A 24,060-nucleotide genomic window follows, 5' to 3' on the forward strand; every position below is an offset into this window, starting at 1 on the left:
TTGTTGTAATTATTCCAAATATGTATGTCTCAAGGCCTTGGTAATTTTTCTCCTCAAATCTTCTCCAGGCAGTTTTAATCAATTGTTCCACTAAATCTCAAGATTACCTGGGAGGGTAGATGTATGTGTCACTTTTATCACCAATCCCCAATTGCTCTAACATCAGTCCCAGCATGTAACTAAGTGACATCATCACTCATTCATCCACTTAGTCACTAACTTTTCATTGTTTAAGTTGTCCTTTGTGGATTTGAATTGAGAGTTGAAGATTTAATATATTTTTTTAAATACCATGGCAGAAACTGACCCCTTGAAACCAATGCTGAATCAGATATGCACCATAAATCCCATTTAAGCAGGCTGTGACGAAGGTGGTCCTCACTGGATATGCTGGCACATAAAAGCTGGAGATCCATCTACAGATTTCCCTCACAGGCAAGGAGGCAGTTCTTGGGCAATGATGCACAGCTGTATGTTACGTGGTTTGAGGATTACTGGGTTAATGGAGATTGACTAGCTGGGATCACCTATGCTAAGTGCAGGAAACCATTTCCATGGCATATAAATCATATCCAGGCCTCACAGTACAAGTGTTTAGGAGAATTACCTTTTTAGGGCTTTGAATGTGCCCGACACAACTTCCAGAGCAACTGTAGTCAACCTATCACTGCAGCACTAAGGACATTGAAATCTACATTAACCATCTGCCTCCCCAAGAAACAAAATGCATGATAATGATGCTACACAAGTCTTGACAGAAATGAAGGAGCATTCATTCATAGCTCTTTCACTATAACGAACAAAATAAAAGCATTTCAGGCATATGTGTGCATGTATGTCATCCGTTATTGTCATAGGTTAGTTGAGGGTTGTAGCACACATCCTCATGCTTCAGAATGTTCTTGCTTGCTGGAAGAGTCAAACATCCTCATTATTCCTTCTGCGCAAGCTCTACTGCCCTGCGTACACATCCAGGCTGAGAGTTAAACACCTCAAAAATCACCCGAGCTGGAAGCTTTCTTTGGGTTTTTGATGAGAAACTACTGTGAAACTGCAGAAAGGTAAGTAAAATACCTATTAGATTCAATACAGAATTGCTGTGTTCCCAAGTATACAAATATTATTGATTATTCTCACGATCAGCGTTAAACAATGCAACGTTCTGTAGCTATGCCATGGACTAAAGTGAACTCATGGTGCAATGTCAATTTAATAGTGACAAGCAATAAACATAATACTTCTTTAAAAGTACTTCTGCTAAGTGTTTACCAATATTAAGAAAACTTAAGAGTCACAGATATTGCTGGTTCAAGGGCAAATAAAGAGTGGATGATAATGATTGTCTATCATTTTGCTCCAAGTCAAAATCTAAATGAACACATTCAGGAAATAATATAAAAAAAAGCTTATGACCGGGAAATGACGGTTTACAAAATAAACTACATACATAATGAACAGCGCCTCTAGAGGCAGAACACAATCCATATTTCACAGCGCAAACTTGTGGAATTCTGCAGATGCTGGAAATTCAAGCAACACACACAAAATGCTGGTGGAACACAGCAGGCCAGGCAGTATCTATACGAAGAAGTACAGTCGACGTTTCGGGCCGAGACCCTTCGTTAGGACTAACTGAAAGAAAAGGTAGTAAGAGATTTGAAAGTAGGAGGGGGAGGGGGAAATCCAAAATGATAGGAGAAGACAGGAGGGGGTGGGGTGAAGCTGAGAGCCGGAAAGGTGATTGGCAAAAGGGATACAGAGCTGGAGAAGGGAAAGGATCATGGGACGGGAGGCCTAGGGAGAAAGAATGGGGGAGGGGAGCACCAGAGGGAGATGGAGAACAGGCAAAGAGTGATGGGCAGAGAGAGAAAAAATTGGGAGGGGGAATAAATAAATCAGGGATGGGGTAAGAAGGGAAGGAGGGGCATTAACTGAAGTTAGAGAAATCAATGTTAGAGGCTACCCAGATGAAATATAAGGTGTTCCTCCAACCTGAGTGTGGCTTCATCTTGACAGTTGATAGACATGTCAAAATGGGAATGGGACGTGGAATTAAAATCTGTGGCCACTGGGAGATCTTGCTCTCTCTTCCTCCTCCCCTTCTTACCCCATCACTGATTTATTTATTTTCCCCCTTCCTTTTATCACTCTCTCTGCCCATCACTCTTTGCCTGTTTTCTATCTTCCTCTGGCGCTCCCCTCCCCCATTCTTTCTCCCTAGTCCTCCTGTCCCATGATCCTTTCCCTTCTCCATCTCTTTCTCCCTTTTGCCAATCACCTTTCCAGCTCTTAGCTTCATCCCACCCCCTCCGGTCTTCTCCTATCATTTCGGATTTCCCCCTCCCCCTCTTACTTTCAAATCTCTTACTATCTTTTCTTTCAGTTAGTCCTGACGAAGGGTCTCGGCCCGAAACATCGACAGCACTTCCCCCTATAGATGCTGCCTGTCCTGCTGCGGCGTTCCCCCAGCATTTAGTGTGCATTGCCATATTTCACAGATTCCTTGACATAATCTTTGTGTCAATATTTTTGCATGTTATCTGTACCACTTTTCCCTTGAATTTATTTACCTTTTGTTGGTTATTGTGCACACTGAACAAGTATTTACTTTTGAAAGCACAGTCAATTTAGCAATAGATTATGCAATGTAACCATTTATTATAGGGTGATGCAGCACAAATCAGAACGTCGTCTACATTGTGAATATTCATGGCCTGTGTGTCAATTAGTTTTCATTGGCTTTGCAATGCTGGTGAAAAACTAATCCTGAAAAGGAAAGGCTTCCCAAAATCAGCAGTTTGGTTTGTGGCATCCTTGTCCAGTGAGGACTGAAAGTGGCACAGAAAGCCCATTATGATGTGCATTTTTATTTGAGTGCGTAATCAAGTGTGCACAGTCCTTGTGACTGTGGATAAGAAGGAATAATGAGGGCCTGAGGTTTAGAGTGCAGTAATGGAAAGTGTGCGAGTTAGAACGTGGAAGAGTACGGCACAGTGCTGGCCCTTTGGCCCTCGATGCTGTGCCAGCCCTTTAACCTATTCCAAGGTCAATCTCACCCTTCCTTCCCAGTTTTTCTCAGCCTCTGAGTTGGACCTGTTCCATCTGTGGAAGCACTTATTCAGATCTGTTGGAACACTGTAAAATGCTGCATGTTTGCTCCTTAGGGAGGCTAAAAACTCCAGATACATACTAGGAAGACTGTCTTTTCACAAACTCATTCTGCTCAGGAATAAACTGGCAATGAGGAACGGTTATCACTATTTTGAAGCATGTGCGTTTTTTCATAGGAATCACTGTAAATGCAGGCCCCTGGATCTAACTTATTATACTGAGACATTGGAATGTCTGGTTGTTTATCATTTGGTTCCCTTTTCCAGGAGAGTGACTGATGGACTTCTCATTTTCATTCCTGTATATTTATTGCACTCCACACACAACCATTGATACAAGTGTTTACAGATGAGAGCATAGAAACAGGAGAAGATTTCTTGTTTCTGAATCATTGTTCTGATGGTTCAAACCTGTAATACTTTTATTGAAGCCTTCATGGAAGCAAATATCAAACAGTATTATTTACTATTGTGAACAATTTAATTGCATTGCAAATATGAACTGCACTTTTAAGCAACACGTACAAAATGCTGGTGGAACACAGCAAGCCAGGCAGTATCTATAGGAAGAAGTACAGTCGATGTTTCGGGCCGAGACCCTTTGTCAGGACTTCTCATTCCTACACCTTTAAGAATTGTCTTTGTTAGAATAGTTCCCAGGGATTCAATTCACTTCAGTTTTGTGGATTCTGAAGGTTTATATATGAACTATAGAAATGTTTATATGTCAGGAAATGGCTGACAGGACACCTGATGTGGAGATAACTCTGTTCTCGCAGCCCCCAGTGCCATTCTTAATGCATCTTTTCCATTTTGAGCATGGGATGCAGATTCACAGAAGTCAGTGGGGAGGTTGCATTCATCAATGAGAGTTTCAGTGCATCCCTAAATCTTTTCCTCTTTTTTCTCCCCCATGATAGGGCTCAGAAAAGAGCGTCTGTTGCAGAACTCTGGTGTTGGCATGAAGCAGGTGGTGTGTCCTATGTAGGCAGCAGGTTGCAATTAACGCCTCAGTTCTGGGACAAAACTGGTTTGCCCATCCTTCCATTGTGTTTGAAGGATTTCGTTGAGAAATCGATATGCATTGAATCTGAGCTAAGTTGGAAGATGAAATTCCAGAAGTTGCAAAGTAGCCGCAAATAAGACAAAATAAAAATTACAGGGAAGTAATATTGACTTTTCATTCATAAAGTATTTCTCAAAGGCAGTAAAAATATTCATTTTCATTCCTACTCTTAATGGTGCTTTCTTGTAGTCCCTGTTGGCAGCCAGACTGGGAGAGAAGGAATGATGCAAAGCAATGATGGCCTGATGTTTGGGATTGTTTTACATTATTTTGCTGGGGAAGGTGTGACTCACTCACCTTGATCCAGACTGACACACACACACACACACACACACACACACACACACACATTCTGTCCCTCTCCTTTTCTGTCTGTCTCCCTCTTTCAGTGTGTGAGAGAGAGAGTGCATCAAATTGTGAGTGAGAGAAAGAGTTTACGAGGAAGTAGCATGTGCAGATGTGATTTTTTTTTCTAACCCATCGACTGAATGGTTCATTGATACTTTGCAAACCTATGGCTAGACCACAGAGCCTTATGGGATACCATGAAACATAGAAACATAGAAAATAGGTGCAGGAGTTGGCCATTCGGCCCTTTGAGCCTGCACCACCATTCAGTATGATCATGGCTGATCATCCAACTCAGAACCCTGTACCTGCTTTCTCTCCATACCCCCTGATCCCTTTAGCCACAAGGGTCATATCTAACTTCCTCTTAAATATAGGCAATGAACCGGCCTCAGCTGTTTCCTGTGGCAGAGAATTCCACAGATTCACCACTCTCTGTGTGAAGAAGTTTTTCCTCATCTCGGTCCTAAAAAGCTTCCCCTTTATTCTTAAACTGTGACCCCTCATTCTGGACTTCCCCAACATCAGAAATAATCTTCCTGCATCTAGCCTGTCCAATCCCTTTAGAATTTTATACGTTTCAATAAGATCCCCCCTCAATCTTCTAAATTCCAGTGAGTATAAGCCTAGTCGATCCAGTCTTTCTTCATATGAAAGTCCTGCCATCCCAGGAATCAATCTGGTGAACCTTCTTTGTACTCCCTCTATGGCAAGAATGTCTTTCCTCAGATTAGGGGACCAAAACTGCACACAATACTCTCGGTGCGGTCTCACCAAGGCCTTGTACAACTGCAGTAGAACCTCCCTGCTCCTGTACTCAAATCCTTTTGCTATGAATGCCAACATACCATTTGCCTTTTTCACCGCCTGCTGTACCTGCATGCCCACCTTCAATGACTGGTGTACAATGACACCCAGGTCTTGTTGCATCTCCCCATGAGTCATATCCTGTTAATTAGTCACTTTTCCTATCAGTGGTGGCACAGTGATTAAGTTACTGAACTAGTAATCTACAGAGAATATATAGAGTGTATTATATATATATATATATATATATATATATATATATTTGTTCATTTCCACAGATGCTGCCTGACCTGCCGAGTTCTTCCAGCATTTTGTGCATGAAGCTGGTAGAATTCTTCCTTTTAGGGTGAACACATCACAACTCATTTTTCTGTCTGAAAGATATTGCTTTGCTTGCTTTTATTTATTGATTGGGTTTAGAATGACGTGTGTGGATCTCTGCCTATTGTTTTCACTGAATGCAATTATAAATTAGATAGATTGAATCAAGATTCTGAAGTTGTTGAAAGTCCCCTGGGCAATTGCTTTGTTATTGTCATTTAAAAATGCTTCATATTTGAAAGATCTCTGCAGAGTTAGTTATTGTGAAGCCATGCACTTACTCTTTTATGAACTAAGAATGTGATAGATATTCGTTTCCAGGCCCAGTGGGTCTCGTGTTTGCTAAGCCTGCTTTCTGAACACAGCAGTTACCACTTGTAAGATAAACGTCTGTAAGTAAACTTCCAACTGATATTGCTTTGTTTAACTTCTGGTCATGAATAGGAATCAGCCGTCAGTTCTCAAAGTGCAACTTGCAAGCAGCAATCATCTTGAAGTTTAAAAACAACGATGCAAACATGCTTTGTGTATACAATATCAGATGTTCTACCCATAGAAAGCTGATGTAGCTCATTACACCTGGTTTATTACTGCTTAAAGAGATGCAGTATAGGTTGTTTAATTTGGCTTGTTTGAAAACAGACTAGCTGACTAAATTGGTTATTTCAAGGAAGCTTGCAGACCAGATGCTTACAATCACTTAGCATATCAAATAACTGATGTGTTTATATTTGGGACTTTATGCACTCAAAGAAGTTAGGATTACATCATTACTGTAGCTGGGATCTGTGTCTCCAAAAAGCTATTAGACATTTGTGTAAAAGGGATCATATACATATGAAGTTACCCAAGTGGCAGAAAGAGGATATAAATGTAGAAAGCAGTTCAGGCTTAAAAGGAATAGGGTAAAGGAACATCAAGAGGAAAGATTGAAGAAACATGGGATGAACTAGAATCCATTTCTCTGGTTTTGGTTTCTGTGACGAACAATTTGTTTGTTTGCATTGTTGGTATGTCTTTTTACTTTATAGGTATTGTACCTGTGTTTTGGAAATTCTTTGTGTTTTAGAAATAGTTCGTAATTTGAAAATCTTTGAGATAGAAATCCTCTATAAGCTTTAAGAATGTCATTTGGATATAAAGTGTATCACTAAAAATAAATAAACTGTGTTTTAAACTACTGTGATAGCTGGAAGTATCTTCTCCTTGGTAGGGAGAGAAGACCCACACTCAAGTAGTAGGTATTGCCAGCTAAACACACCATGGAGAATAATCAGGTTAGTAAACTACTCTTTGAACACAGGGTAGTTACAGTATCATCTCCCTTTAGTGAGAGTACTCATGGCTATTGGTATCTGATATGACTGTGCAGTCAGCAAACCCAGTACCAACACAAGAAGTTGACGCTAGTTGACCCAATGTGACATTAGATTCCATGCAAAATAAAGTGGGAATCTTCATTCATTAAAAGTTGTTGCTTTGAAACTTTGTTGTTGAATTGTCTTTTAAAATTAATGGCTAAGCAATGATTGTTGCTGTCACGCTTCTCGGTGCACCCAATCTCAAGTCAAGTCAACTTTTATTGTCATTTGGACCATAACTGCTGGTACAGTGCATAGTAAAAATGAGGCAATGTTTTTCAGGACCATGGTGTTACATGACACTACAAAAACTAGACTGAACTACGTAAAAAAAAAAACACAAAGAAAGCTATACTAGACTACAGACCTACACAGGACTACATAAAGTGTACAAACCAGTGGAGACATTACAATAAATAATAAACAGGACAATAGGGCAAGGTATCAGGCCAGGCTTCGGGTATTGAGGAGTCTGATAGCTTGGGGGAAGAAACTGTTACATAGTCTGGCTGTGAGAGCCCGAATGCTTTGGAGCCTTTTCCCAGATGGCAGGAGGGAGAAGAGATTGTATGAGGGGTGCATGGGGTCCTTCATAATGCTGTTTCCTTTGCGGATGCAGCGTGTAGTGTAAATGTCTGTAATGGCGGGAAGAGAGACCCCGATGATCTTCTCAGCTGACCTCACTATCCGCTGCAGGGTCTTGCAATCTGAGATGGTGCAATTTCCGAACCAGGCAGTGATGCAGCTGCTCAGGATGTTCTCAATACAACCCCTGTAGAATGTGATGGGGATGGGGGGGGGGGGGAGATGGACTTTCCTCAGCCTTTGCAGAAAGTAGAGATGCTGCTGGGCTCTCTTTGCTGTGGAGCTGGTGTTGAGGGACCAGGTGAGATCCTCCGTCAGGTGAACACCAAGAAATTTGGTGCTCTTTACGATCTCTACCGAGGAGCTGTCGATGTTCCAGCAGGGAGTGGTCGCTCTGTGCCCTCCTGAAGTCAACAACCATCTCTTTTGTTTTGTTCACATTAATCTGTTAAGGAAGGTCATTAGAATGAAAAGAACCATAACTGATTCTTACAGACCTGCTTCTTTTTACCTTTCAAATGTTTTTGAACTGAGAACATCAGTGCCTTATTTTGAAGTTCTAGAGTCTGTTGTGTTGTAATTAGTTGAACAAGATACAAGAAAAGCATGCCTGCACAGTATATTTGTGCACGGTGGAGAAATTATTTCTTTGGCTACTTTTCAAGGGAGTATCCAAAGAAGAATGTGCCTGTTGTGTGCTAAGTGGTTGAAAGAAATCAATTCACACTAAAAGAGAAAATGAATTCTTTGGCTGGAATGTGGGAGAGGTCGTTGTTGTAATTGAAAGGATTTCAGAAGACATTTGAATGAGTTCTCTTTAATCTTCTGGTTATGTGGCCACTGGAAAATAAACAAATAAAATTTAATTGCTAACTTGCCTTTATCAGATAAATATTTTGGCTTGGTGTACAGCACCTAATCATTCATCACAGGGAGGGTAAAAAACCCTGTCTTGGAGAATGGCTTTGTAAATCACAGGCCCTAAAATAGCCAGACCTCTCAGATATGTTCTTCTTTACAATCTATCCTGTTTCAAAGCATTTGATTTTAAAATGTTTCAAGGAAGTGATTTATAGGATTGACCAAATGCTCATTGAAATGTTCTTGGTTATAATGAGAAAACTGGTGGACAGAAGGGTAGGAGGGTAGGGATGGTGGAGGTGAAGGCAAGGAACTGTAGACTTCAAAGTTGAAGGAAAATTTATTATCAAGGTCACCATACACTACCCTGAGATTCATTTCCTTGTGGGCATTCACAGTACATACAACAAAATATAATAGAATCTATGAAAAAATGCACATAACAAGACTGACTAAGAACCTATGTGCAAAGAGCAACAAGCACTGCAAATACAAAAAGAAAAAAGTAAACAAAATGATAATAAATAAATTAACAATAAGTATCAAGAACATGAGATGAAGGGTTCTTGAAAGTGAGTCCATAGGTTGTGGAAACTGTTTATATTTGGTGTGAGTGAAGTTATCCACTCTGGTTCAAGAGTCTGATGGTTGAGGGATAATAATTGTTCCCCAACTTGGTGGTGTGGGTCCTCAGGCTCCTGTATTTCTATTCTGGTGGCTGCAGCAAGAATGGGCCATAGCCTGGATGGTGGAGTCCTTAATGATGAATGCTGCTTTCCTGCGGTAATTTTCCTTGCTGAGATGCTCAGTGGTGGGGAGGGCTGTACCCCAGACAGGCTGAGCAGTATCCATTAATTTCTGTAGGCTTTTCTGTTCTAAGGCAGGAGCTGTTCCATACCAGGCCATGATGAATGCTCTCTACTGCATATTTATAGAAGTTTGTCAAAGTTTTAGATGACATGCAGAATCTTTGCAAACTTCTAAGAAAGTATAGATACTGCCATGCCTTCTGTGTAAAGGTACTTAGGTGTTGGTCCTAGGACACATTGTCATTAGTGATAATGCTGAAGAATTTAAAGTGGCTGAACTCTACTCTGATTTCCCTCAAAGACGTCCAGTTTCCTCCTCCTGTAGTCAATCATCCACTCTTTGGTTTGCTGGCATTGATTGAGAGGATACTGTTGCAGCACCATTCAACCAGATTTTTCAATATCCTCCTACTTATTGATTTGTCACCAACTTTTGTTCAGCAAATGACAGTAGAATCATCAGAAAGTAAGAACAGCCCCTTGTGGTCCATCTGTGCGGATGGTGATTGTGGAGGAGATGTTGTTGCCAATCTGAACTGACTGCTGTCTGCAGTGGGAAAACCAAGGATCCAGTTGCACAAGAAGGTATTGAGGCCCTGGTCTTGCCGCTCAGTAATTGGATTTGAGGGGATGATAGGATTCAATGCAGAGCTGTTTTCAATGATGAGTATCCTAATATATGCATCTTCACTATCCAGATGACCCGAAGTTGAATGAATAGCCAGTACAGCACCAGCTGTAGACCTGTTGTGGCAGAACGCAAATTGGACCAGATCCAAGCCACTTCACAGGCAGGAGTTGATACTTTTCATCACAAATTCTTGAAGCAATTCATCACAGTGGATGTAAGTGCCATTGGACAATAGTGATTGAGTCAAGTTACCACGTTCTTCTTGGGCACCAGTATAACTGAAGCCTGCTTAAAGCAGATGGGTATTTCAGATTACCAAAGATATCAGTGAATACTCCAGCACGGGTCTTCAGTACTTGGTCAGGTAGCCCTTCTCCATCAGAGGTACAGGTGAACTGAGAAATTGTAAGGGCAAAAAGACACTAATGGGAGTTCTCCAGGTCTCCAAATAGTAGCCTGGATAAAGGGTACAAGTTGAATCAAGAGTTTAAATTGGCATGTCGCAAAGGTAATGCTACATTTGTAATGGGGGATTTCAACATGCAGGTAGACTGGGAAAATCAGGTTGGTACTGGACCCCAAGAAAGGGAGTTTGTGGAGTGCCTCTGAGATGGATTCTTAGAACAGCTTGTATTGGAGCCTACCAGGGGGAAGGCAATTCTGGATCTAGTGTTGTGTAATGAACCGGATTTGACAAGGGAACTCAAGGTAAAGGAGCCATTAGGATTTAGTGACCATAATACGATAAATTTTAATCTACAGTTAAAAGGGAGAATGGAATATCGGAAGTGACAGGTTTACAGTTGAACAAAGGAGACTATGGAGCCATGAGGGAGGAACTGGCCAAAGTTGACTGGAAGGATACCCTAGCAGGGATGACAGTGGAACAACAATGGCAGGTATTTCTGGGAATAATACAGAAAGTGCAGGATCGGTTCATTCCGAAGAGGAAGAAAGATTCTAAGGGGAGTGGGGGAGACAGTGGCTGACAAGGGAAGTCAAGGACGGTATAAAAATAAAAGAGAAGAAGTATAACATAGCAAAGATGAGTGGGAAGCCAGAGGATTGGGAAACTTTTAAAGAGCAACAGAAGATAACTAAAAAGGCAATACAGGGAGAAAAGATTAGGTATGAAGTTAAGCTAACCAAGAATATAAAGGAGGATAGTAAAAGCTTTGCTCTTGAAGGCAGAAACGGGTGAATTTATTATGGGGAATGAGGAAATGGCAGATAAGTTGAACAGGTATTTTGGATCTGTCTTCACTAGGGAGGACACTGACAATTTCCCAGATGTAATAGTGGCCAGAGGACCTAGGGTAACGGAGGAACTGAAGGAAATTCACATTAGGCAGAAGATGGTGTTGGGTAGACTGATGGGACTGAAGGCTGATAATTAGTAATCATTTTCCAATGTTCAATAGATTCAGGATCAGTTCCTGAAGATTGCAGAGTAGCAAATATTATCCCACTTTTTAAGAAAGGAGGGAGAGAGAAAATGGAATTATAGACCAGTTAGCCTGACATCAGTGGTGGGGAAGATACTGGAGTCAATTATAAAAGATGAAATAGTTGCACATTTGGATAGCAGTAACAGGATCGGTCCGAGTCAGCATGGATTTACGAAGGGGAAATCATGCTTGACTAATCTTCTGGAATTTTTTGAGGATGTAACTATGAAAATGGACAAGGGAGAGCCAGTGGATGTAGTGTACTTGGACTTTCAGAAAGCCTTTGATAAGGTCCCACATAGGAGGTCAATGGACAAAATTAGAGCACATGGTATTGGGGGTAGGGTACTGACATGGATAGAAAATTGGCTGGCAGACAGGAAACAAAGAGTACAAATTAACGGGTCCTTTTCAGAATGGCAGGCATGACTAGTGGGGTACCGCAAGTCTCGGTGCTGGGACCGCAGCTATTTACAATATACATTAATGATTTAGATGAAAGGATTAAAAGTAACATTAGCAAATTTGCAGATGACACAAAGCTGGGTGGCAGTGTGAAATATGAGGAAGATGTTTGGAGAATGCAGGGTGACTTGGACAGGTTGGGTGAGTGGGCAAATGTTTGGCAGATGCAGTTTAATGTGGATAAATGTGAGGTTATCCACTTTGGTGGCAAGAACAGGAAGTCATTACTATCTGAAAGGTGTCAAGTTAGGAAAAGGGGAAGTACAATGAGATCTAGGTGTCCTTGTTCATCAGTCACTGAAAGTAAGCATGCAGGTACAGCAGGCAGTGAAGAAAGCTAATGGCATGTTGGCCTTCATAACAAGGGGAGTTGAGTATAGGAGCAAAGAGGTCCTTCTGCAGTTGTACAGGGCCCTGGTAGGACCACACCTGGAGTATTGTGTTCAGTTTTAGTCTCCAAATTTGAGGAAGGCCATTCTTGCCATTGAGGGAGTGCAGCGTAGGTTCACGAGGTTAATTCCCAGGATGGCGGGACAGTCATATGTTGAAAGATTGGAGCAACAGGGCTTGTATACACTGGAATTTAGAAGGATGAGAGGGGATCTGATTGAAACATATAAGATTATTAAGGGATTGGATAGGCTAGAGGCACGAAACGTGTTCCTGATGTTGGGGGAGTCCAGAACCAGAGGCCACAGTTTAAGTATAAGGTGTAGGCCATTTAGAACGGAGTTCAGGAAAAACACTTTCACCCAGAGAGTTGTGGATCTGTGGAATGCTCTGCCTCAGAAGGCAGTGGACATCAATTCTCTGGATGCTTTCAAGAAAGAGTTACATAGAGCTCTTAAAGATAGCGGGGTCAAGGGATATGGGGAGAGGGCAGGAACGGGGTACTGATTGTGTATGATCAGTCATGATCACAGTGAATGGCGGTGCTGGCTCGAAGGGCCAAATGGCCTACTCCTGCACCTGTTGTCTATTGAAATGATTTTCAACATCTGCAGAATCTCTTGTGTTTATGATTTATGAGGGAAAGAATTATGGAATGATTACACTGAAGTGTCTGAACAAACGGGTACAGAGAACAGAGTCAGCATGGGTTATAGAAAAGAAATGGTCATAAGGAAGAGTCTGTGGATGATCAAATTTTAATTGAATAACTACACTTTACTTGGCACGTCAATACACCTTGTTAATGCAAATTTCTAATCAGCCAGTCATGTGGCAGCAACTCCGCAAAAAAGCATGCAAATATGATCAGGAGTTTCACTTGCTGTTTAGACAAAACATCAAAATGTGGAAAGAATGTGATCTGAACGACCTTGACCGTGGAATGATTGTTGGTGCCAGATGGAGTGACTTGAGTAGCCTGAGATTTTCCTGATCTCCTGAGATTTTCACACACAAGAGTTTCTGGAGATTGCAGATAACAGTACAAAAACAAAACAAAAAAATCCAATGTGTGGCTGTTCTGTGGGCAAAACTTCCTTGTTAGTGAGAGCGTTCAGAGGAGAAAGGCAAGACTGGTTCAAGCTGTCAGAGATACGACAAGAAATGAAATAAACACACTTTACAATGGTGATGTGCAGAAGAGCATTTCTGAATGCACAACACGCTGAACTTTGAAGTGGATGGGCTACAGCAGCAAAAGACAATCTTTATTAGATACGTCCTGTACCTAGTCAAGTGGCCACTGAATGTAAGGTGATAAATTTGAAGTCAAGCATGTTGCAATGAGACAATTTTTTTGATTTGCCAAGAATTCTAGCAGGCTGCAAAAGAAGAAGTAAATTCATATCTCTTTTCAAGAAAAACATTCATTGACAAAATATCGATTTGGAAATAAACATGAATTAAGCTAGAAGCTGAATTTTTAAAAAGCTTAAACTATTTTAAAATGACTGAAGTCTTGAAACATTAAATTACAAATGAGTCACTTCCAGAAAGTTATTCAGGCATAATTATGTCTTTGTATCTCTTTGAAAATGTGGGAAGAATATGTAAAATATGAAGTTCTGGTCAGTTGATTGAATCAACATTAATTGCCTCAGAGGAGGCTGCAGATTGCACACTGTTAAGCCAGGAATCACTAATAACAATTTCTTGATTTCTATATTTCATGCTGGATGCATGGCCTACAAAATTGTTCATTAACTGCCTCCAATATTTGTTGATAGTCTTGTTATTGCTTTCACATAAATTCCAAGTCAATGTATTTTTTATTTGCCAGGATCAGAATCAGTTTTAATATTACTGGCATATGTTGTGAGACAGCCAATTAGAATGCTCTCCACAGTACGTCTGTAGAAATTTGCGAGTGTTTCTGGTGATATACCAAATCTCCTCAAACTCCTAATGAACTATAGCAATCATCTTGCCTTCTTAATAGCCGCATTGATGTGTTGGGTCCAGGTTAGGTCCTCAGAGATATTGACACTCAGGGACTTGAAATTGCTCACTCTCTCCACTTCTGATCCCTCTGTGAGGACTGGTGTGTATTCCTTTGTCTTACCATTTCTGAGGTCCAGCATAAGCTCTTTGGTCTTACTGATGTTGATAGCAGGTTGCTGCCATGACACCACTCAACTAATTGGTATATCTTGCTTCTGTATACCCTCTTGTCACCATTAGAAATTCTGCCAACAATGGTTGTATCATCAGCAAATATATAGATGGCATTTGAGCCACATGGTCATGGTGTAGAGCAGTGCGCTAAGCCCACATCCCCGAGGAGCGCTGGTGTTGATTGTCAGTGAGGTGGAGATATTACTTCCAATTCGCTTCAGTTGTGGTCTTCTGGTTATGAACTCAAGGGTCCAGTTGCAGAGAAAGGTACAATGAATTGTAGGAACAGGTATATGTGTTGTCCAAGTGAACAAAGACCGTGTGGAGAGCCAGTGAGATCACGCCCAGGTCGTTGCTGAGGCAGGGGTTGGTTCTAGCCGTAACCAACTTCTCAAAGTGCTTTATCACCATAGATGTGAGTGCTAGTCATTAAGGCAGCTCACACTGCTCCTTTTGAGCACAGGTATAATCATTGCCCTTTTGAAGCAGATGGGAACTTCCAACTGTAGCAAAGAGATTGAAAGTGTCTTTGAACACCCCCACCAGTTGGTTGGCACAGGTTTTCAGAGCCTTACCAGGTACTCCATCAGGTCTTGTTGCCTCTGGTCATGTTTCACAGACTGATGTCACTCTGCGTGCCTTCTGGCCTCTGTGTAGGATTGGATCAAATATTCCAAAGTCAAGTGCTCATGCACAGTTTTTGATAACATTCATACAAAAAGGTTATGTCATTTAAGGGAACTGCTCAACCACAGGCGCTTTTTTTTCGTCTCCTACGTTTGGAACGATGACATAAGCTACCAAAGCCAGTTAATGTCCCAAAGCAAATAAAACAGAAATAGTCCTCTTGACACTTTGTTTAAAATTATGTGCTTGGACCCTGACAAATAAAGCAACAATATAGAAATCTAATGACCTCCCAGATTCCTGGTTGGTCTAAGAATATAATATGAAAGCCATACAGCAGAGGTTACATGTTACCAGTTGAATATTACTTGCATTTGAAGGCATGAATGTTTACGATCAGAAGAATTTCCTTTGGCGCCTCAAATCCTGAAAAAAAAGGGTTCTGTGGTTAATTTGTGATTTTTTTCTAGCTATGCAGCTTTTCTGTACAAGGGTTTAGATGGTAGTGATAGGCCTTCCTGTTATAAAAATAATCTTATTAGCTAAGAATAACTGTGAATTCATAATGCACACGGAAAAGGTTGGTCCTTTCTATTTTTTGCTATGAATAAGCAACTGCAAACTCATAAAAACAGCCATCTGATTCTTTCCTGTTACACTGCAGCTTCAGAAAGAAACAGCTTTGTGAAGATTTAGATAATCATTTGCTTTTCTGCCCTCAGACAGAAGGAAGTCCTAAACTAGTGTGGAAATGAGAAATTCAATAAATTGCATCGGTTACGGTCATGCTGAAGGGATGCATCTCTTGGGAAATGGAAAAGTCTTAGGTATTAATTGATGCACTGTTAAAAATGTATCTCAGCAGCAAGCAGATTGTGGAAGAATGATCTGATTAGATAAGTTCAATATCTTCACTTGTTGAGAGTGAATTTGGTTTGCATCATATTTACACCTGTAAAATAATATTCATCAGCTTCTTGTCCTTTTTTTTCATTCCCAATGCTTTTAACTAAAATACCAATACCATTAAATGAACAAAGTGAGATACAGAAAGACATTCAACTCAGTGACTCCATGTTAGCTCTGTGAAAGAGCCGTCTAATTAGCTTATTTCTTTTGTTCTTTCTCAAATTTCTTCCTTTGAGTGAATTCCTTACACCTTTACATTCTAAAATTTTATGCACATTCTAAAATGCTGTGCTTAAAAAGATTTCTTCTCACCTCTTCTTTAACTCCTTGGGTTACCGATCCTCCTCCCAATTTTAATAGTTTCACTTGATGTACTTCTACAAATTGCTTCAGAATTTTGCTCAATTTGGTGCTTCCATTTATTTCATTTGGCATCTTATATTGTTCTCATTATACTCTCATTTTGCCTGATTAACAGGTGAAATGACAGGCTTTTTGAGCAATTTCCTCCTGGAAAAGGAAGGAATGACAGCATTCTCGCAAGAGATGAATGACTGAAATTCATTGAATTTAACTTCAGAAAGAAAAAAAGTTGAAAATGAATGGTATTAAAGACCATGAATCCTGAGGATTTGATGATTCCCTCTGAGGATTTTAAAGGATTTAAAAAAAAATGCAGTTAATTTAGCCATAATCATTCAAAACATCCAAGGCAATTCAAGAACCGTTGTTTTAGACTGGGACATAGTGAATTTATCTCCATGCATTCAGAAAGCAACACTAATCTAGGAAATGATAGATCCTTTTGTCAAACATATGTTGATGAAGTTATTTGAATCTAATTAGGAACAGAGACTAAGCATTGCTACAGGTTTGAAATCTTTTGGAAGAGTGAACATTTATTCATTAGGTTAAAAATCACACATAAAAACAAGTTAATATGTGTTAGAATGCATCAATAAACTTTCCTGTGTAGGATCATGCCTGTTGAGAAATTGGCTTGGTTGCTTCCAAGCATGATACATATTGGAACACTTGTCTTTTTTATGGGATCAATTATTAACCAATGTTCCGTTGCACAACCACATTTCCTCTTTGATTGGCATAATTTTTGGGTGAATCTAGGAATAGTTGCAGAACAGTTATTAATGCATAGTGCTCATCCTTTGACATCAGCAAATCCAATTGGAACTCACCACAAAATCACATTCCAAGGTTCACAGAGTGTGCTTAGAATAACAGGGAGTGCTCTCTTTTGTGACCATAAGACCATATGATATAGGAGCAGAGGGAGGCCATTGAGTCTTTGTGTTTTAACTCCTGAGTTGCTCATTCAATGGAAGCCTCACTGGGGATACTGCTGGCAGCACTCCATTGCTGGAGAAGTTCATAAGGAAATAATGTGCCCTGGTGGTTGACTTAGGAACCCTAGGATGTGTGTGTGTGTGTGTGTGTGTGTGTGTGCGCGCGCCCTTAACTCTGGTGGAGTTATCAGGTTGCCGTCATGACAAGCTTTCTGCACTTATCTTTTTGGTGATTGCTCATCATACTTGGGCATCTGAAACCAGGCGGAGCCCATCCCTCTCCAGGTTAGGATGTGAAGACCCTTTGCAAAATGACCCTTCCCATAGGGTCTTCTGAGATGCTACATTTTGTATGAACCTTTCTGAAGAATAATGTCTTCATAATCTGAGATTTTCCATGACTGCCACAATATGTGCATGGACCTTTGTCCACACTTTCATGCCTCCCATCCCATGATCCTCACCATTTAAGCAGCTGCAGTGCAGACATCTTGTTTCTCAGAGAGCACTGTACTCACACTGAGGTGAGTTCAGATATTTTGATTTTGGTATTTAACAGGGAACATCTTTGGCTTTGTGATTTGTCAGCATTTCTGGCTTCTCGTGACTGCAGCTAGCTGTCAGACTGGCCCCTTAGGGCTTTTCATGAACAAGCAAAGTTTCTGTTTGCTTTGAACATTAGGCAGCAATAGTGTTGCAGCCTCTCTGCTCTGGAGAGCCAAGTTTGAACATGTTCTCTGTTGCTGTGTGGAGTTTTTGCTTCTTCCTGTCAATGTTGCTTTCCCTGGCCCTTCCTGTTTCCCTGCTCCTCTACAAACTATCCTGGTGGGCAGAGGAATTTCTCCCTAGTGCAGGTTGGTGGCTGGAAAATCAGGGTGAAGCTGACACACCTCACGTTAAAAAAAGAGGAAAGGTGACGGAGAAGAGCTACTGAGTCCAGGATGTGGCCTGCCACATCCATGCTGACCATTGGGCGCCATCTGTGTTAATCCAGCACTTGGACTGTAGCCTTCTCTTGCTGGTCGATTTAAATGCTCTCAGCAGCGCAGTTTCCACCACCCTCTCGGGCAATGCGTTCCAGACATTCACCACTCTGCACGAAAAAAGTTCCCTTTAGATTTCCCCTTCAGAGTGTTCTTACTATTTTCTGCATTTATTTCAGATCTTAAATATGTTGCTTTTGTATTCCCCAAATACATTGGAAATTAATCTGATATGTTTGTTATATTGCTTCTCAAAACAAATTCATCAAATCAGTACATATATAAATGCTAAACCTCCTGAAGTCTATTTTAATACCTTCAGTCAGATACATGTTCTGGCAATTAGCAGTTATGATGAAATTGTCTGCAGGAACAAACATTTCGGTCAGTCAACTCCCACCCACTCTCAGATTCTGTCAAAACACTATACACTAAGAGCAACTTATAGTAGCTAATTAATCTGTATGTCTTTGGGGTGTGGGGGGAAATGTGTGCACTGAGAGCAATCCCATACAGAGACAGGGAGGAAGTTCAAACTTCACAAGGGGAGCACTGGTAGTCAGAACTTGAATCCACATCTCTGGCGCTGAAGCACAACTGTTGGATTTTCTGAGGGCTATCAAAAACCTTGATGGGCCAAATGGCCACCTTCCATGCTGTAAGGAAAAAATGATAAAATAAAGACAATTATTACTGGAACTTCATAGAAAGGATTTAGGTAGGTTATGATGTTGAAATTGGATCATTGCTGAGTTTGCTGTTGTCTTGAAGAAACATGTAATCTTACTTTGATGAGTTAAGCGGCTGTAAGTGAGCCCTGGGCACACTTAGTAGAAGACAATATGTCATAGGAGCAGAATTACATCATTCAACCCGACGAGTCTGCTCCACCATTCCATCATGGCTGATTTATTATCTCTCTCAATCCCATTCTCCCGCCTTCTCCCCATAATCTTTCATACCTTTACTAATCAAGAACCTATCAGCCTCTACTTTAAATATTCCTAAGGATTTGCCCCTGCTCCCCCCCACTGCCAAAGCCATCCATTGTAAGGAATTCCACAGATTCATCACCCTCTGGCTAAAGAAATTCCTCATCATCTCTGTTCTAAAGGGATGATCTTGCATTCTGAGGCTGTGCCATCTGGTCCTAGACACGTACACTGTAGGAAGCATCCTCTCCACGTTCACTCTATTCATGTTTTTCAATATTCCATAGGACTCAATGAAATCCACCCCTCTCATTCTTCTAAACTCCAGTGAGTACGTTGTCGTTGTACAATGTACCGATGGAAGGGCAGAATGTGGTTGTGTTCAACACATCTTTCAAAATAATAAAAATTGTCTTATTACAGTTGATTGCTGATATTTTTATGTTCATACACCAGGAAATGAAGGATGCAATGTATTCTGTGTTAGTCATGAAGAGAGAAGACATCCCGTAATAAAATCCTACAAGTATCATAGGGCAGCATTTTTTACTTCTCACATTCTAATGGTTTGGTTGCACTGAAATACATCGGCTGCCAGTTTTAGCCACAGCTCTGTGGTAACAATCACACCTTTTTGAAACAAATTTTAAGTTACAGTTCAGAAAGCTGAGCTAAAGGTTTGGTTTGGTACCCTGCTGCAGTGACAGCATTTTAAATAACTTCTTTTTTTCTGCACGATCAGAGGAGCATTTCCTAGAAATACATCCATTTTGTTAACACTAAAAAATTGGGCTTGAATTTCGTTTAAACAGTTTTGAAACAATGTGATGTCGAAAATTCACTTAAACTAGGGATTAGCAAATTTACACACAATTTTGGCTATCTTTGTTCCTGCTAGGAATTCTTTCTAGCATTTTGTCCCAGGGTAAATCTTTCCAAATGACAATGTAAATTGTTACATTACTCACAGAACATCTAGAATTTATGAACCTGTTTCTACTGAAACTTCATTATTTAAAGGATAACAGTCAAATTGCATTCTTTGTAATTTCCTAGGACCTGAAGTAGCAACCTCCCATGTCTGTTCTGACTACAGAGTTTGGTTCTGGTTCTCCATGGCTTCCTAAATGTTGGATCATTCTAGGGTGTTCTGCAGATCTCTGCCATATCTCAGAATTTGCTGCATATCTGTAGCAGGAGAAAGGTCACCTAAGCTCCACAATCAAAGAGAGAAGACTTGTCTCATTCCACAACCCCCCACCCCCAACCCACAGTGGCAAGGAAAGTGGGCATTTCATTTGCCTGCATTGCAAACTTGCCCAAAGTTCAGGCATTCAGATGCTTCACTTGTTTCCTTAAGGAGCCCCTGCCAGTAGCACGACTGTAGCTTTGAGTGGTCTCCATAGCCTGTTGAAGCCTCTCCCATCCTCTGTTCCATTGTTACAGCACTTCATGAGTGCGGAGTGATGCATCTCCATTGCTGGAAGAGGGCTGTAGATGGTATGTGCCTTTAGGAGTTGGCTGCAACGACTATGCGAATAAACAGCACGTCAGTAAGAAATGCCACCCCAGTGTTTTAAAGATGGACCTGATAGCAATGTTCTGTGTACCCTTCAGTTGATGTTCTTATTCTTTACCCAATGTGATACCAAGAGCTGCTTTAACATCAACAGAAGGTGCAGAGTGTTTCCTTGGCTCCTATATTAGAGTGGAAATGAGTTGCAGTTTGGAGTCCTTCAGCCTGCCAAATCTACAACAATTGATTTATTTTCCCCAATAATCCCTTTTTAAAAAATTCCCATTAAATCCTACGAGATTCTACCACCCATTTACATACTGGGGCAATCTAGGTTGCCCAGTTAACTGCCCAATCCCCACATCTTTGAAATCTGGGGGGGAATTTAGACCACCTGGTATAAGTACACAGGGAAGCCATAGAAATTCCACGTGGACAGTGCTCAAGGTCAGGATGGAACCGAGGTTCCTGAGGCCATGGGGCAGTGCCACTCAGTATTCTTTTGCTGGTGCTCCATTTCCAAAATATGGTCCCTCAAATCCATATTTAAAAAGCTATGGAAAGAAGTGGTAAAGTCATTTAGTCAATTGTACAGAAATCATTATGCTGTCTGAGTAATTAATATGTCAATAACCCTGACTTGAAAAATATATTAAACTGTGAAGCTTTGTGATGGAATTGCTTAACTCACAATTTACTCACTGTCCAAAGATGTATGGCTTTGCAGGCTTTCTGTTCTAGGTAGTCGAAGCTTAGAACTGTGTATGTGAGGCACCTGGATAAAAACATTGTTCTCTCATGGCCTGACATGATAACAGCATTGATTGTTGTTATATTAAAAAAAATTGAACTGGTACCAGACAGCTTAACCCAGTTCTTTTGGCATGAGATTGAGAGATAACCTGGTGGCACTGGAATAGGAACACAATTCTCCCATTGCAAATGGTATATAGGACTCAGAATTTAAATTCTGATAATGCACAATTGTTAGTTATAACACATTGACAGCACAACAGCGATACCAGTGAAATCTCATGGAAACAGCTTGTTTATTCATTAAATGTGAATTGACTTCCACTCTTGTTTACTGCCTGAACTCTTGTTTCTAAGGCAAAGAATACACAGTAATAACCTGTTTAGAAAGCTTAGGAAGAAAAACCCAAATGTGGATGCAGCTGGAAGTGTATGTATATGTAATTTAGTGATTAGTTTCCTGACCTTCACTGAGAAAGGGGGGAGATACCCAACAGTTCAATATTTCCATAAATTAAGCCAGCTGAGTTTTGTAACAATATTGAGAAATATTCCTTCAAAGTTTCAGTGATTCTTTTAGATGTGTTAATTATCTAAGTTTTACTTTTGCTTTTGCAGATTGCCTTTTCAAGGTATGTCCTATGAACCGTTATTCAGCTCAGAAACAATACTGGAAAGCAAAGCAGGCAAAGCAGGACAAAGAGAAATTTGCAGATGTTGCATTATTGCAGAAGCTTCAGGTGAGGTGTTAATGCCTTATATATTTCTGATGCATCTTTATTTTTTGAGCACCCTATTAGAAACATAGAAAACCTACAGGCCCTTAAGCCCACAATGCTGTGTCAACCTACTTACTTTAGAAATTACCTGGGGTTACCCATAGCCCTCTATTTTTCTAAGCTCCATGTACCCATCCAGGGGTCTCTTAAAAGACCCGATCGTATCTGCCTCCACCACCTTTGTCTTCTGACAAATAATTTGTGTTAATGGTAGATATTTATGGAACTTCCCAAAAATATGATATTTCTTATAAATTTATTTGGTGTATTATGTACATGTGACTTTAATATCACTCTTCTTGGTGAATTACCATCTGAACCCAGTCGGAAACCAGCTTTAAATTTTTGAAGGGAGTTCACGTATTAGATGAATCGTTCTGGGCCAAGCATGTAGATGCAGTCACAGGAAAGCACACTTGCATCTTCACTTAGGAGGTTAAGGAGGTTGAACTTTTCATCGAACTCGAACAAACTTTTACAGCTGTAATGTTGAATATATCCCAACTGGTTGCATCATGGCATGATATGGCAATTCAGATGCACGGGAATGTAAGAAGCTGCAGCTAGTAGTGGATGCCGCCCAATACAACATTTCATTTCACTCACTTAAACACTCCAGGAGATGCTACTTCAAGAAGGCAACGTTTATCATCAAACATTCCCATCACCTGGACCATGCCATCTATTTGCAACTGCCACCAGGCAACAGGTGCAAAAGCCTAAAGTCTCACATCATCAGGTCTCACCTCCCTTCAGTCCTTGGTTCTTGAACCAATGAGCAAAGTTCTTATCATCACAGCTTAGCAACACTACAATCACCTTGAACACTTTGCTCTAAAAAGGACTTTTTTTGTTCCAATTGTATTTTCTTGTAAAAATTGTTTATAATCATGAACATCGATTAGTCCTTCCAGTGAACAATTCCCCCTCCCCATTCCCCACTCTGACCATTCATTTCCTCTCACCTGCCTGTTACTTCTCCCTGGGTCCCCTCCTCCTTTCTTTTCTTCCATTCCTGCTTTTTTTCTCCTATCAGATTCGTTCTTCTCCAGCCTTCCACCTGGCTTCACCTATCACCTTCCAGTCAGCCTCTTTCCTCATGGCCTACCTTTTTATTTCAACATCTACCCCTTCTTAGTTCTGAAGAATGGTCTCAGCCTGAAATGTCAACTCTTTACTCTTTTCCATAGATGCTGCCTGACATCTTTCAGTGTTTTGTGTGTGTTGCTGATACTGGATTTATGCTTTTCTTGTGAATGCTGTTTATGGTGTGCTGTATGCCTCTGATGCTGCCCCAAATAAGATTTTCACTGCATCCGGATATGCATGTAATTGTGGATTTAACAATAAACTGGCGGGAGTTTTAGCAAATGTTTAGCACATATCATTGCATCACACCTTTATCATAAAGAGTCATTCATGGTATGCCATCCTTTTCCACTTTCAAACTATACTGTACATGCCCTGGCCACTTGAGACTTGACAACTCCCTGCAGAGTTGACAAACAATGGAATCAGCTACAGTCCAATTATGTCATACAGTGTACACTTTTAAGAATACTGCTGGTTGGTAATAGTGGATAGGAAAACACAACCACTTAACTTAGAATTAATTACACTACCTACTTAACTGCTCTATCTCAATTTCTGTAAGTTTTAAATACATAGCAAGATAATGTTCTACCACTGGAGAATGTGACCTTTGGCTTCTGCTTCATACCTTGTGGCCATTCATTTATTGAGTAAAAACCTGACTGACTACTCCCTTTTTCTTTGTTTCTATGCTGAAACATTGTACCATGAACCCATTTTTCAATCTTGTCTCTCTCACTCCTTTGATGGCCCAACTGATGCAGACATAGTTCAGGTTACACCGATGA

The 24,060-nt window shown here is 40.6% G+C and overlaps 1 protein-coding gene across 1 annotated transcript in view; it reads left to right on the forward strand.

Annotated features, from left to right (window-relative positions):
- Positions 1-24,060, forward strand: part of itpr3 (inositol 1,4,5-trisphosphate receptor, type 3) — a 315,156-nt gene that overhangs the window by 74,046 nt on the left and 217,050 nt on the right. Inside the window, exon 3 of the mRNA XM_059950461.1 lies at positions 22,020-22,141. Within this exon, the coding sequence (XP_059806444.1) occupies positions 22,020-22,141 (122 nt within the window). The remainder of the gene's footprint in view (positions 1-22,019; positions 22,142-24,060) is intronic.

The sequence above is a fragment of the Hypanus sabinus genome, chromosome 25, assembly GCF_030144855.1.
Source record: "Hypanus sabinus isolate sHypSab1 chromosome 25, sHypSab1.hap1, whole genome shotgun sequence".
Classification (NCBI taxonomy): domain Eukaryota; kingdom Metazoa; phylum Chordata; class Chondrichthyes; order Myliobatiformes; family Dasyatidae; genus Hypanus; species Hypanus sabinus.